General features: G+C 34.9%; 1 protein-coding gene across 1 annotated transcript; it reads left to right on the top strand.

The window, feature by feature from the left end:
• The first annotated feature begins 500 nt into the window (after positions 1–500).
• Positions 501–1,583, top strand: LOC127709935 (uncharacterized). The gene has a single exon (XM_052215641.1). It carries the CDS (start codon positions 865–867, stop codon positions 1,414–1,416), a length of 552 nt encoding a protein of 183 aa, XP_052071601.1. The 5' UTR covers positions 501–864; the 3' UTR covers positions 1,417–1,583.
• Positions 1,584–14,451: the final 12,868 nt, after the last annotated feature.

Genomic DNA, 14,451 nt, shown 5'->3' with positions numbered 1-14,451 from the left:
TTTTTTCCCGCAGTTTGCAAGTTTTTTCTTTCAAATTTTCTGTTCTCCCATTTTCTGGCTCGAATCGCATGTCATGAGTGTCATACATTTGGAAAAAAGTGCACCAAGTAATCTGATGACAAATAATAACCAATCAATCAATCTTCTCGTGAAATCGATACAAGTTTACGTGCAAGATTTTCTATGTCTCGAAAATGACAAATTCATACTTGTTCAATGTAAATAATTGTCCGATTACAAAGTTTTCTTCAACCTTGTTCAACTGACCTGATAACGCCGGTATTTAATATTTAAATTCTAAAGATTCAAAGTAAGCCAAATGCAATCCCCCATACCTGTTACCTATTATACTGTTATAGTTATTACTTATATGATTAAGCAATTTCATATCAACAAATGTATAGTCCAATATTTAAATAATTCGGAATAAATTTACAATTGATTTCTTTACGTAGGAATCATATATCTGACTATATAGGATCAAAAGGAATTATTTATGCCGTGTAATTCAACACAACATACTTGGACACGTTCAATGTAATTTACCGGTTGCATGTTAATTAATAACTTATTGACCTATTATTACGTCAAAGAAGTTTGTTATATACATTGTATAGATAAACGCCTGCCAAATTATAAGTACGACTATCATTCAGCATATGGAACGCATTGTGTAGTTTGTTACCACCGTTCTATATAAATAGATATGTGTATTTGTTTACATGCACACGGGTGTAAACACGAAGCAAGGACGATATAATAACCTTCCTTTTCAAGGATATTGAAAGTTGACTGAAACTTTTCAGTAAATGATTTTGTGACACATAACACTTAAATTTCCGCACAGTGTCTTTTCAGTAAATCATGGGAGATATATGCAATCATCGGAATATTATACAAAATAATATTAATATTGAACAGCAATGTCTTGTTCCACATTTTCACAATTCAAACTCGCACTTTACAATTAGTCCACGAGACGCAGCTAAATTAGTACATTCTCAAAGAAAGCGTGAAGACGAAAGAAGTTGTTTTTTGTTGCAAATAGCATTTTTTCCAGTGTATAGCGATGCTGATATACCGAACTCATGTTTCAAAAAACTTCCCAGGATTGTGAACGGAATTCCTTTAGGAGCGGGGGTGTTAGCGAACGAACAGGTGGGAAATATAAGATGGAAATATGTCGAGGGCGGAAAAAAGATGCATACATTTATTTCGAAACCAATCTGTGAAGAGGAAGCCGAAGAATCAAAAAGAGCCATAAAGGATAGCTTTGTGAGACATTCTCAAGTCCTGTTTGGAGACATTACCGTCAAGGCAACACTTATTTTATCTCGATGTATCAACTTCGATGACGATTTTATAATAAACGATATTGCCACTACTTTAAATGAAGGACTGCATTTTAGTGATTGATAAAGGTTACAATATTTAGGACATCTTTTCATCCACGTCTTTCAGATTTTTCATTCATAGAAGTGATTTTTATATGGCTGCAGATTTTATTTATTATTGGAGAGTTACATTTTTCTAACCTTCCTATAATGGTCTGTATATTTTGCTAGAATAATTTATTTGTTTTGTTTTTTTGTTAACCAAAGTTTGTTTTTATCGTCATATCGAACACCAGAGTAAATATATGATATAGAATATGATTGGGAATTTACGTTACTTTATATTGTCCCCTGAAAAAAATTGCACGTTCCTTCGAAGAAATATACCAATATGCTAGTATAATATATATATATATATATATATATATATATATATGTGAGACTGTGTGGTAAAGTCTCAGTATGTGTATAATGTGTAATTGAAAATTTTCATTTGAAGTGTTTCAAGAAATTTTTCCGGTTAATTCGATTACTGTGACACACCTTGATGCACTTTTTGCCATGATGATACTGCCAATAATTCGTTCACTGTGACAACCCTTTGTGCACTTGTGCCTTTTGATGCTACTGGCAATAATTCGTTCACGTGTCAAAGTTACCCACTGACATAGTTATATGCCAAAGTCGTTCATTGTTAACATCAAAGTAAGGCAGTGGTTGATCTCTTATTATGATTAGACCTCATATCACAATAGTATTTACGAAGATTAAGATGGTTTTATTTTAAATGATGTGTGTTGATTGGTTTTTATTAATTTATCGATGACAAACCAGAAATGTTGATTTTTTTAAAGCCGAAGTACTCGGAGAGATCAATGGACTTGTTGGCGGGGAAAGCTGGCAATCCTTTCTAGTTGGATCGGAATCGAATGAGAGGGTTTCGAAGTCACAACAGCCACTGCAAGGGATGACTGCAGTATATAAATATGGTCATCGCTTGGTCCACTTTCGAACGGCAGTAAAATGCTTGCCAAAGTGGAGCGTCCGTTTGGATGTGCAGGATGTATAAAGTTGCAGTCACGTCCGGTCAGAATGGACATTAAATACGATGCCTCGTGAAGAGAGATTACCACGCTCTATGCACGTTAAGAACACTTGCAACAACTATATGAAGTATCCGTAGGTGACCTTTCAAATATGCCATCATTTGCCTGTGGCATTCAAAATTTCCCGTCAATTATCCCGGTCGACCCCTTATTGCAGGATCTACCTATTGTATTTTTTTTTATTTGTACTCGTCCTGAACATGCATGATTTTTTGCCACTGGTAGTTAAGCAAACAGCAGTCAATCAATCGAAATTCACAATCTTGGAGCTGACAGGCTAGTAATCACTGTAAGTGAACTACTTCGACAACTCGGCCACCAAAACCCCCTATTGAGAGTGAAACCTACTGCATGGAAAGGTTGATTGGCTTTTAAAATCATATATACAGGGGCGGGTTCAGAATTTTGCGTCAGAGGGGACGTGAAAAATAGACGAGGGTCTGGGAACCAGTAGGTCAGGGTATAGTGGCTTGTAAGGGGATTGAATAACACCATATCCCAACACTGTAACAGTTCGATCACAGGGGTTGGTTACAATTTGCCGGGTTTACTATCCATACGAACCCCGAAAAAATCAGTGATCAGTAAACCCGGCAAATTGTAACAAACCCCTGTGGTTCGATTTTAAACTGGAAAGCAGCCTGCTTTGTGTTAAATCTGGTAGCTATTCGGCAATTTCGGATAACAGACGAAAATTTAAAAAGCTATACATGTACAGGCTTTCGACATGTTAACACATCCACGCAAAGGGTCAAATTTGAGCTTTTCATCGATTGGGGCAGTCGTCTTCACGCAGTTGGGGGGGGGGGGGGGGACTTTATGTATAAAAATGTGTAAGAATATGTATATTTACGTATTTTGTTCTTATGACGCAGTTTTACATATATCTCACAGATGACCACTACTTTCTCACTATATATATATATATATATATATATAGTTCGGATATGGTGTACAAAAACCTTTGCTCCTTTTGTTTGCGGTATACCACCTTTCCGCAAGTTTATTGTGTTCTATTTAGTATTAAATTTTAAATTAAGATCCATTTATTACATCGGTGATCCGTTTATTTGGCAATCGCCAATGGCAGTCAGCAGGGTTTAAGAACATTTGTTGTTCGACCTGTTAGTCAAATGCGTTTTGTTAAAATATACTTTTTCACTTTTTTGGTCTTTTGGAAAATGTTGTTTGTGCTGTATTTAGACCCCTCTAACAAGAAATTTATTTTGCATGCACACGTATAAAAATTGCGGTTTTTATCCAACGCAATCATAGGTTTGAACGTTGTTTTCAATTTAGACTTGTTTATATTTTTTCGTTTGGGCTTGTATTATATTTGCCTTAGGGTTTATATGATCCGTTCATCCTATTTTGACTCCTTAAAATTCAAGAGTCTATCCTAAATTGAGGTAAATTGTTGGGCTTTCCAAATACCGTTTCGATTCCTAACATCACTGAAGAGACATTATTTGTCGAAATCCGGATATGGTGTACAAAAACCTTTGCCCCTTTTGTTTGCGGTATACCAACTTTCTGCAAGTTTATTGTTTTCTGTTTAGTATTAAATTTTAAATTAAGATCCATTTATTACATCGGTGATCCGTTTATTTGGCAATCGCCAATGGCAGTCAGCAGGGTTTAAGAACATTTGTTGTTCGACCTGTTAGTCAAATGCGTTTTGTTTAAATATACTTTTTCACTTTTTTGGTCTTTTGGAAAATGTTGTTTGTGCTGTATTTAGACCCCTCTAACAAGGTATTTATTTTGCATGCACACGTATAAAAATTGCGTTTTTTATCCAACCCAATCATAGGTTTGAACGTTGTTTTCAATTTAGACTTGTGTATATATATATATACCTATATGTTTCAAGCTATGAAAACGTGCACAATTTGGTGGACATTATTGATAAAATATACACATAGAAATAAGATGTGGTATGAGTGCCAATGAGACAACTCTCCATCCAAGTCACAATGTGTAAAAAGTAAACAATTATAGGTCAAAGTACGGCCTTCAACACGGAGCAATGGCTCACACCGAACAGCAAGCTATAAAGGGCCCAAAATGACTAGTATAAAACTATTCAAACAGGAAAACCAACGGTCTAATCTATATAAAAAAAAAACGAGAAACGAGAAACACTTGAGAACAACATCAACAAACGACAACCACGGAACAACAGGTTCAACATGCACATATTAAAGATTATGATTGAAATTGGGACTTTTAGCGTAAGGATTTAGTTTACCAGTATACAATGTGTGTAATTGATATGCACATATATAGATATTGTGATGGAATTGTACTTTGAAAGACATTTTTTTTACAGTGGTTGATAGAGGATGCCCCCCCTTCCAAAACCCGGATGGACAGATATAAGAAATGTATAAACTATATTTACGCTCTACTTTTCTCATTTGACAATCCAAAATTCAGGAAAAAAATGACACGCAAGGAAAAATATCAAGAATTCCAAAATAAGTATAAAAGGACTTCATAGGCCGACGCGGGTCTCCGAAGCAGGGGAAATTTTTTTTCTGCCTTCTACCTCGGTAAGAAATTTTCATAGGCGGACGCGGGTCTCCGAAGCAGGGGAAGATGACAAAATGCATACATGCCAACAGAGAAAAATGGAAACAAACAATAGTTCACAGAACCGATGTTAACACGTAAAATTACTATATAGTGTCTGAGATTGATCAACACGAATAAAAAAATGTAAGTGTATGTCTCCTGTCTCCAACTCTCTGAAACAGTTAATGAATTCTCAACAGCAAACCTATACCAGCATTACCAAACGCATTGCATGCAAACGTTATTTTTATCTATATCTTTTCTTCTTTCAAGTATGGTCCTGTAAAAACTGCGTCAGTGCCAGCTAGTCTTCTCTCTAGATATATATAGTGAGAGTTATTTACAATTAAAACCGTCTCCAATTTACAATTAAAACTATATGCAGGCTGTGTTGTCTACTTCCTTTCAGAGCATGCCTTCATGGCAGCTCTGAACCTCTCAGTTGAACCAGCAAATCTAATTAAAATATAGATCTAAAATTTCTTTATGGTCATACAAGTAAGCGGCGAGCTACAATAGATCTGAATTTTTATCAGATTGTTGAACCAACCGAATTGATTCAAATCCATGATGGTCTTTGGGAAGAATGATTGTCCATGGGCATCTGTGTTTATTCTGTCTTGGTAGAAACGGCCTATACCTATCATGGTTCGGCTGTCGTTTGGGATTAATTGTTGCTGTCGGTCTATATCTATGGGTTTATGCATACACAGTCTGTTTGTTTTCCTTCGTTCTTCAAGACATTCTCATTGTAATGTTTCAACGTTAACATATTAATGTTCGGTCAATCTAATTAAAATATAGAGCTCTGGTTTCGTCATACTCGAATCATAATTTTAATCGGATTAGTGTTCGGTCTGTATAGTTGTTTTATATCTATAATACGTTAATGAATTAACAGAGTAGTAAACCTAAAAGGGAATACCAAATACCTCTCAAAAATGTTTGCAAGGCTGTATCTAACTCAAATGCATTTAATGAATTCATTAACCTACTAGAATTACCAAAGTTCAAGGATTTTATTAGTACGATGAACTATATATCCTATTATAAAAAAATCCTTTCAAAGACCTATCGGTGCAAAAAGGTTTTCTACGGAACTTTAATACATTAATTAATCCAGAGAAGTATACCTGCTGGCGTTACAAAAGACCTTAAAATAATAAAATATTAAAAGGTCACTTTAAAGCCTTCAACAAAGAAGGTAATCGACCAACAAAGGCTGTGTGATAGCCATTATCATTCATGGGGGTATGGATGGTGGTCCGTCATTTCTGTATTCTCTAATTTTTTAGGTCATTTTTCTTTACTCTACATTTTTTGCCAAATATTCTCGATTCTTTATATTTTAACACCCAATTGTTCTCTTTTCTTTGTTTTTTGTCCCACTTTTCTCTATTTTTTTTATTTTCCATCCATACCCTCATTTATCATACACGTATTAATCAAGCGAACAATTCACTGTATCAATTATTTAATGTTTTTTTTACTTTTCACTATTAATTACCTCTATTATCATGATTATAATGGTAAAGGTATAAATGATATATCAAATTTCCAAGTGTATGAAATATCTAATATGTAAATTACTTGACCTGATTAGGATAGATTTTAGAATACACGTATAACTAATACATTTTGCTTACTTGTATTACAAACAAAAGACAAAGTAATGTTATTAATTCATATTGAATAAGTAAAGAAATGGAACCGTCGCAACTAATAGCTTATCTAATATATTATACGAATTATGAAACTTGATAAACATTTTGTTAACCGAATGATTGATAATTGTTTGCTTTACGTCCAGTGGCAAATATGTCATGCATGTTCAGCACGATAACAAATTAACAATAAACACAATAGGTATGTCATGTAAATAAACTCATCATAGATACCAGGATTGAAATTTTGTATTTGCACCAGACGCGCGTTTCGTCTACAAAAGACTCCTCAGTGACGCTCGAATCAAAAAAGTAAAAAAGGCCAAATAAAGTACGAAGTTGAAGAGCATTGAGGACCAAAAATTCCTAAAAGTTTTGCCAAATACAGGTAATCTATTCCTGTAATAGGGGGTCGACAGGGATGACGAGAGCGAAATTTGGAATGCCATCGGAAAATGTCTATTAAACGAAATCCCTATGTAAAATTGTTTATGTAAAGTATGCAGTGCAGCCGAATTATTTGCCCGGTTTATACATTTTTGAGTGTAAAGATAAATATATATCTTAATGTAACCATGAATGTCTGAAATTTAATCATTTGAATTGTTTCTTTACGACAGTGTTTCATTAAATTCTTTGCTCGAATTGATTCATAAATTGTTGATAAAGGTAATCTTCTATACGAAATTTCTCCCAGCCCTGTACCTAAGTGAATATATTATACACTGTCATTTTTCTTCTTTGGCCCAACCTCCAGTATAAAGAATACGAATATCTGATTCCAATTCCGTGAAGAGCACCTGTATACTTATTTTCGAAAAAGAATATAGAGGTGCGGCATATATTAACTAAATACTGATATTGTAATTTCGAACAGAAAAGAGCAAGATCACATTAAATAATTGAAAAAGGGGGTCAGTGACCATTTTAAGGATTGGCATAATTTTTATTCTACTTCACGTTAAGGAATCACTAAAAGTAAAATAACGGTAAGATAAGATAAGGTTCTACAAATGTATACAGGATCGGGGAATGCATTCACAAAGTATATGACTGATCAGAGGAGGATTGGAAAGGGGGGACAGGGGTCCCGGGTCCCCCTTATGGAGCTACATATATGATCTATGCATAGATGTTTTTACAAGTATCACTCCAAACGTTTGCACGCCAGGGGGTCCCCCGGTTTCAAAATCCTGGATAGGCACCTTCTGATGAGATGAATACATCTTTAATTTGGATGATTTTTAATAGAGAAACATAACTTGATTAATATTTCAAAAACGAGAAGAGTTATTTAAGTAATATTCATATATACACTGTGCAAATGCTGTACTTTCATATAGTTTTCTACAACCAAGAAATAGTTCCTTTTGTTTCATTTTACTGAAACACTATACCATGGTCAAATACAGGAACAAAGAGACCCAGACACTTATTTGAAATGAAATGCAAGCAAGAACTAGAGGCTCTCAAGAACCTGTGTCGCTCACCTGATTCTACTTTGATTTTGGAAATCATGTTAAAATAGATTAAAATCATAACAGTTACCCTAATAATGAGCGAGGCCAAATTTGGTTTAATATTGGCCCTGTAATTTAATAAAAAAAATTCTGGTGGCCATCTTGAACAGTAAATCGGCAACAAAGTAGCAACACTTCATCAGCACCTCATAAGAAACATTTATGCCATGTTTGGTTTTATTCCATTCATTGCACCTCTAGAAGAAGCATTTGTATGTATTTCCCATAGGGTCTTATGTTAAAGGAAGTCCCCCCGCTGGCGGCCATCGTTGATAAAGGATCAGCTTCAAAGTAACAACACTTTGTCAGCACCTCATAAGGAACATTCATGCTATGTTTGGTTTCAATCCATTCGGTGGTTCTCTAAAAGAAGACATTTGTATGTATTGTCCATGGGGTCCTTTGTTAAACATTGTCCCCAGATGGCGGCCATCTTGGATGATGGATTGGCTTCAAAGTAACAACACTTGGTCAGCACCTCAAAAGGAACATTCATGCCATGTTTGGTTTCATTCCATTCAGTGGTTCTCTAAAAGAAGACATTTGTAAATATTTCCCATAGCCTAGCGGGTCCTATGTTAAACTAAGTCCCCCGCTGGCGGCCATCTTGGATTATGGATTGGCTTCAAAGTAACAACACTTGGTCAACACCGCATAAGGAACAATTCATGCCATGTTTGGTTTCATTCCATTCAGTGGTTCTCTAAAAGAAGACATTTGTAAATATTTCCCATAGGGTCCTATGTTAAACTAAGTCCCCCGCTGGAGGCCATCCTGGATGATGGATCGGCTTCAAAGTTACAACACTTGGTCAGCACCTCATAAGGAACATTCATGCTATGTTTGGTTTCAATCCATTCGGTGGTTCTCTAAAAGAAGACATTTGTATGTATTGTCCATGGGGTCCTTTGTTAAACATTGTCCCCAGATGGCGGCCATCTTGGATGATGGATTGGCTTCAAAGTTACAACACTTGGTCAGCACCTCAAAAGGAACATTCATGCCATGTTTGGTTTCATTCCATTCAGTGGTTCTCTAAAAGAAGACATTTGTAAATATTTCCCATAGCCTAGCGGGTCCTATGTTAAACTAAGTCCCCCGCTGGCGGCCATCTTGGATTATGGATCGGCTTCAAAGTAACAACACTTGGTCAACACCGCATAAGGAACAATTCATGCCATGTTTGGTTTCATTCCATTCAGTGGTTCTCTAAAAGAAGACATTTGTAAATATTTCCCGTAGGGTCCTATGTTAAACTAAGTCCCCCGCTGGAGGCCATCTTGGATGATGGATCGGCTTCAAAGTAACAACACTTGGTCAGCACCTCATAAGGAACATTCATGCCATGTTTTGTTTCATTCCATTCAGTGGTTCTCTAGAAGAAGTTCAAAATGTAAAAAGTTAACGACGACGACGACGGACGCCAAGTGATGAGAAAAAAGGAAAATCTTGCGCTAATTTGGAAGCCATCATATTTTAATACATTTTATCTGTAATGACGAACACGTGTGCTGCTTAATCATGTTAGGAAAAGATTACTGCTCTAAAGTGAGACCTTGACTATCTTTGCTATTAACGGGAAGCGAGATTTTTACTTATCTGATTGTCTTGCCTGCGATGAAAGTCGCGAAGGCGGCGTAAACTACTATTTGTTTCCGAGGTCAGCATACCTGGAGGCTTTATACCTGGTATACAGATGCCTTATGTTACGACGTTTACGTTTGTCATATGTCCATTGTCATTGACTTCATTTTCATGGTAAGTCATAAGACATAAAGCTTTACTCAAAGTCGGTACATATACAAAACAATTACAAACATAAGATCTGAAGAGCTATTAAAACCGACAAAACAAATGCACAACAAACAAAATATACACATCAAGTCATGCACATATACAATTAAATATAGAAAGCAAGAGTTCATATTATGCATACATACAACACAAAAGTTCCACCAAGCTGCTCAAACACACACTGAAGCATGCACTTATGGGGTAAAAACACAAAAGTAAAAGGGTTTGCAACATTTAAAAAAGCACATAGCGATTAGTCAAGTAACTAAAATAAGCACAATATAGCAGAAGCACTATTAGCAACAAAAACAAAATTTGCCATGCTGAAAATAAAGCAATAAACTATAAAAACAAAGAAAAGAATTAACTGGTTTTGCAGGCAAAATATTGGCATGAGCTGCCAGACAAAGAATTTACAAAGTTCTTGAATTGATTTAAAGATGATTGCTTACGCAACTCATCTGGCAGGCTGCCTGCCAGCTCATTCCAAAGTTTAGCAACCGCATACCATAAGATTGTAGGCCATATGCAGTTGTTCTTACATGTGGTAAGTCTGTTGTATTCGGGTATCTAAAGATAAACAGGACATTATTAATAATTTTGAAAACTTCAATAGCCAATGATCTCATTCTTCTTATTTTCAAAGATGGTAATTTTGATTTGCAGAGTAGATCTTCATAACTTGCTGAATAGTCTTCATAAATAAATCTTACAGCTCTCTCTCTTGAATTTTCTCTATCTTTTTTGTATTTACTTCCCCACAAGTGCCCAACTAGTGGACCAGCTTGAATAAAAAAATGTTTAGTTTTTTTGTCGCGAATTTCTCACTTATTATGAGTAATAGGATAATTACATTTGATATATGGGTTCCTTGAAAAGTCTACGTGTCCGTCAGATAGGGTTCACCTGCCCTTGACATAATTTAATGGATCAGTGATTAAGGTTAAAGTCTGGCAGGTATCATCTGTACTTGACCTCATTGTCATAATTCATTGGTCAATGTTAAGTTTCAGTAGTTTAGTTCTCTTTTAAGATACTATAAGCAAAATGTCAACTATATTTGGTACATGGAATGATTGTAAGGTGTACTAGAAGGTCTGGCAGGGCTCATCTGGCCTTGACCTCATTTACATGGTTTATAAGTTAATGTTAAGTTTTCCTGGTTAAAACAGTTCCTTAAATACTGTAAGCAAAGGCCAACTGTATTTGGTGCATGGAATAATGGTAAGGTGTACACGTCTGTCTGCCATGTATTATCTGACCATGACCTCATTTTCATGTTACATTGGTCAATATTATTTTCATGTTTTGGTCCGTTTCTTGTATACTATAAGCAATAGGTCAAAGTTCCCTATATTTGGTGTATAGAATGACTGTAAGGTGTACATATGTCTGTTTGGTTTATTATTCCTCGACCTCATTGTCATGGATCGTTGATAATGTTAAGTTTATGTGATACATGTAGTAAAACTTCATTTTTAAGGTATATATATAAATCAACATAAAATCGATCATGGTCAGTAAAGCAGAAGAGACATTTAAGTATGTGCACTCTTGTTGTTTTTATTAGTATTTAAGCCTATTCTATTTAATTCTACAAAATATGCAAACATGGGTAAAAATCAACTTTCAAGGGCAGTAACTCCTCTAAGATTAACTGTCCTAACTTATTTGTAGATCTTATTTTGCTGAACATTTTAACTATACTTTGTCGCTCTCTATCATAGTTTTTTGCAAAATAATCATGAAATGGGTAAAAGAAATGTTATTCAAGGGCAATAACTCTGTAAGGAGTCAGTTAACAATTTCAGTCATTTAAAAAAATTGTAGATCTTATTGTGGTTATAATCTTTGCTACCTATTGTAGTTTCTGCAAAAATGGATAAAAGTCATCTTTCAAAGTTAAGGATTCAATTAACAATTCCAGCCAAGTTGGCTTATTTGAAGATCTTTATTTGCTGAACATTTTTGCATTGACAATTTCTTTCTATCATTTATGGTTTCTCTAAAAAAATTCTTTGAAGGACAAAAACTCCTGTAAGGGGTCAATTTACAATTCACTCATATCGACTTATTAGTAGATCTTATTTTGCTGAAATCTTACAATTGAAAGACTCTCTCTTCTGAAGTTTTCACAAAAATTACGAGAAAGGATAAAAAATCAAAATTCAAATGCAATAAAATTCCTCTATTGGGGTCAATTGACAATTTCTGTCATATTGTATATTTGTAGATCTTATTGTTCTGGTTGTTTTTTCATTTAAAATTTCTCTCCATCTGTTATTCTTTTTGATATAAGCAAAACAAGAGTGCACACGCTGAAATGTCTCACCTGTTTTACTTATCATTGAATTTATGTTGCAAGTCTGTTAAATGAAGGTTTTACTACAAGTTAAGTATCACATAAACTTAACATTGACCAATGATCCATGAAATTGAGGTCAAGGTCAGATGAAACCTGGCAGACAGACTAGAATCTGAGAAATAGACTAAACCACAAAAACTAAACGAGGCTCAATGAACCCTGAAATTGAGGTCAAGGTCAATTGAAATCTGTCAGTCAGACATGTACCCCTTACAATCATTCCATACACCAAATATAGTTGACCTATTGCTTATAATATCTGAGAAATAGACTAAACCACAAAAACTAAACTTGTTCAATGAACCATGAAATTGAGGTCAAGATCAGATGAAATCTGTCAGTCGGACATGTACCCCTTACAATCATTCCATACACCAAATATATTTGACCTATTGCTTACAGTATCTGAGATACACACTTAACCATGTAACTTTAACCTTGGTCACTGATGGAATAAGGTTGAGGTCAGCTGAACCCTACCTGACAGACATGTAGACGTTGCAAGGAACCCATATACCAAATATGGTTATCCTATTACTCATAATAAGTATTTCACTTAACAAAATTTTTTATCGAGCAGTCACTGAACCATAAAACTGAGGTCAAGGGTAATGGACATATGACAGATGGAAAATACATACATAAGGTATCTGCATACGAGGTAGGAAGCATCCAGGTATTCTACCTTCTGAAATATACATCTTTAAACAAAAAGTTTACGGCATCGCTGGATTGTTACACCTATGTCTTGCATACTGCGACTTTTGTTGCAGGAGAGACAAAAACTGTGAGGTGCTAAAATGGTCATTTCAGGGGCAGTAACTCCAAAATGGGTTGTCAGAGATTTCTTTAAATACCATAAATTGATCTTTACCTGTTGATAGTTTTACCCAGCTAGTTTTCTCTTAATGCTTAAGTTAAGGAGATATAAGCCAAAAACTGCATTTTACTCCCTATGTTCTTTTTTTAGCAGCAGTGACCATGTTTTATGATGGATCTAATCCCCTTAACAAATTTAAAACAACATTCCCTAAGGAATTTTCAGGTAAAATTAATTAAGACTTGGCCCAGTATTTCAGATGATTTGTTTAAAAAGGCTATGACAAGAGATGAACTACGGCAGATGATGACTGTTACCAAGTGATGGCAAAAGCTCAGGTAAGCTAATAATAACCAAAAACTTTGAAATTGGCTAAAAACTGACATGTCATGAGCAAAAATTCCAAACTAGACTGTCTGATTCTTCAGAAAATTTCATAGGTGATAGACCTTGACCTTCTGATCAATCTGATACTGTAAGTTTTATTGCTTTCTTTTTGGAGATTTAATCCAAAAACGGCATTTTCCCCAATTTTTTAAGCATCAGGGGCCATGTTTGTTGATCAATCAAAGCCCCTAAAACAATTTCATATGAAAGTTTCATGGATTCCTGAAGGACCATTCAGGTAAACATTTGGTGTAATCTTTCCTATTTTTTTTTCAGAAATATTTTTTACAATGATGGACAATTATGGAAGAACTAAAACAAAGGATGCCAAGTGATGGCAAAAGCTCACTTGGCCTTTTAGTATAAGTCGTATCACCAACTAATTTTTCATATGTTCTTCAATTATACTTTTAAATACAATAAAAACTGTATTTGCTAGCCCTTCTGAGCAAAAAGAAAACAGTAATAGTAACAGATATACTGTAAATTCAGAAATTATTGTGATGAATGCAACAGTATCTGGTTCGCAAAAATAAAAACTCATGTTCATAATTTTTCAGTAATCATTGATTCGCAATAATAAAAAAATACACTATATAACTGATAATGAATTCTGAATTTACTATTTTTATGATGATGTTGACCATGACAGCACTAATGATGATGACAAAGATGATGAACATGATGATGGATGGTTGTTTTAACATCCAGTGGCAAATTACATGGAATTAAATGCATATTCGGGACAAGGACATGTTTTTATATGAATATCTTTGTACCAGACTGACACACTGAGCCAGTTTTGAAACCTATTTCTTCACCAGGTAACAGTTGCAGAAAGATACGACAACCTACCAAGACACATTATTCTGACTCTGAGCGTA

This window comes from Mytilus californianus, unplaced genomic scaffold (assembly GCF_021869535.1).
Source record: "Mytilus californianus isolate M0D057914Y unplaced genomic scaffold, xbMytCali1.0.p SCAF_7, whole genome shotgun sequence".
NCBI lineage: Eukaryota > Metazoa > Mollusca > Bivalvia > Mytilida > Mytilidae > Mytilus > Mytilus californianus.
This window is presented reverse-complemented; position numbering and strand designations above follow the sequence as displayed.

Excerpts from the sequence above, each read along its gene's own strand:
- LOC127709935 (XM_052215641.1), top strand. The coding sequence starts at position 865 with ATGGGAGATATATGCAATCATCGGAATATTATACAAAATAATATTAAT.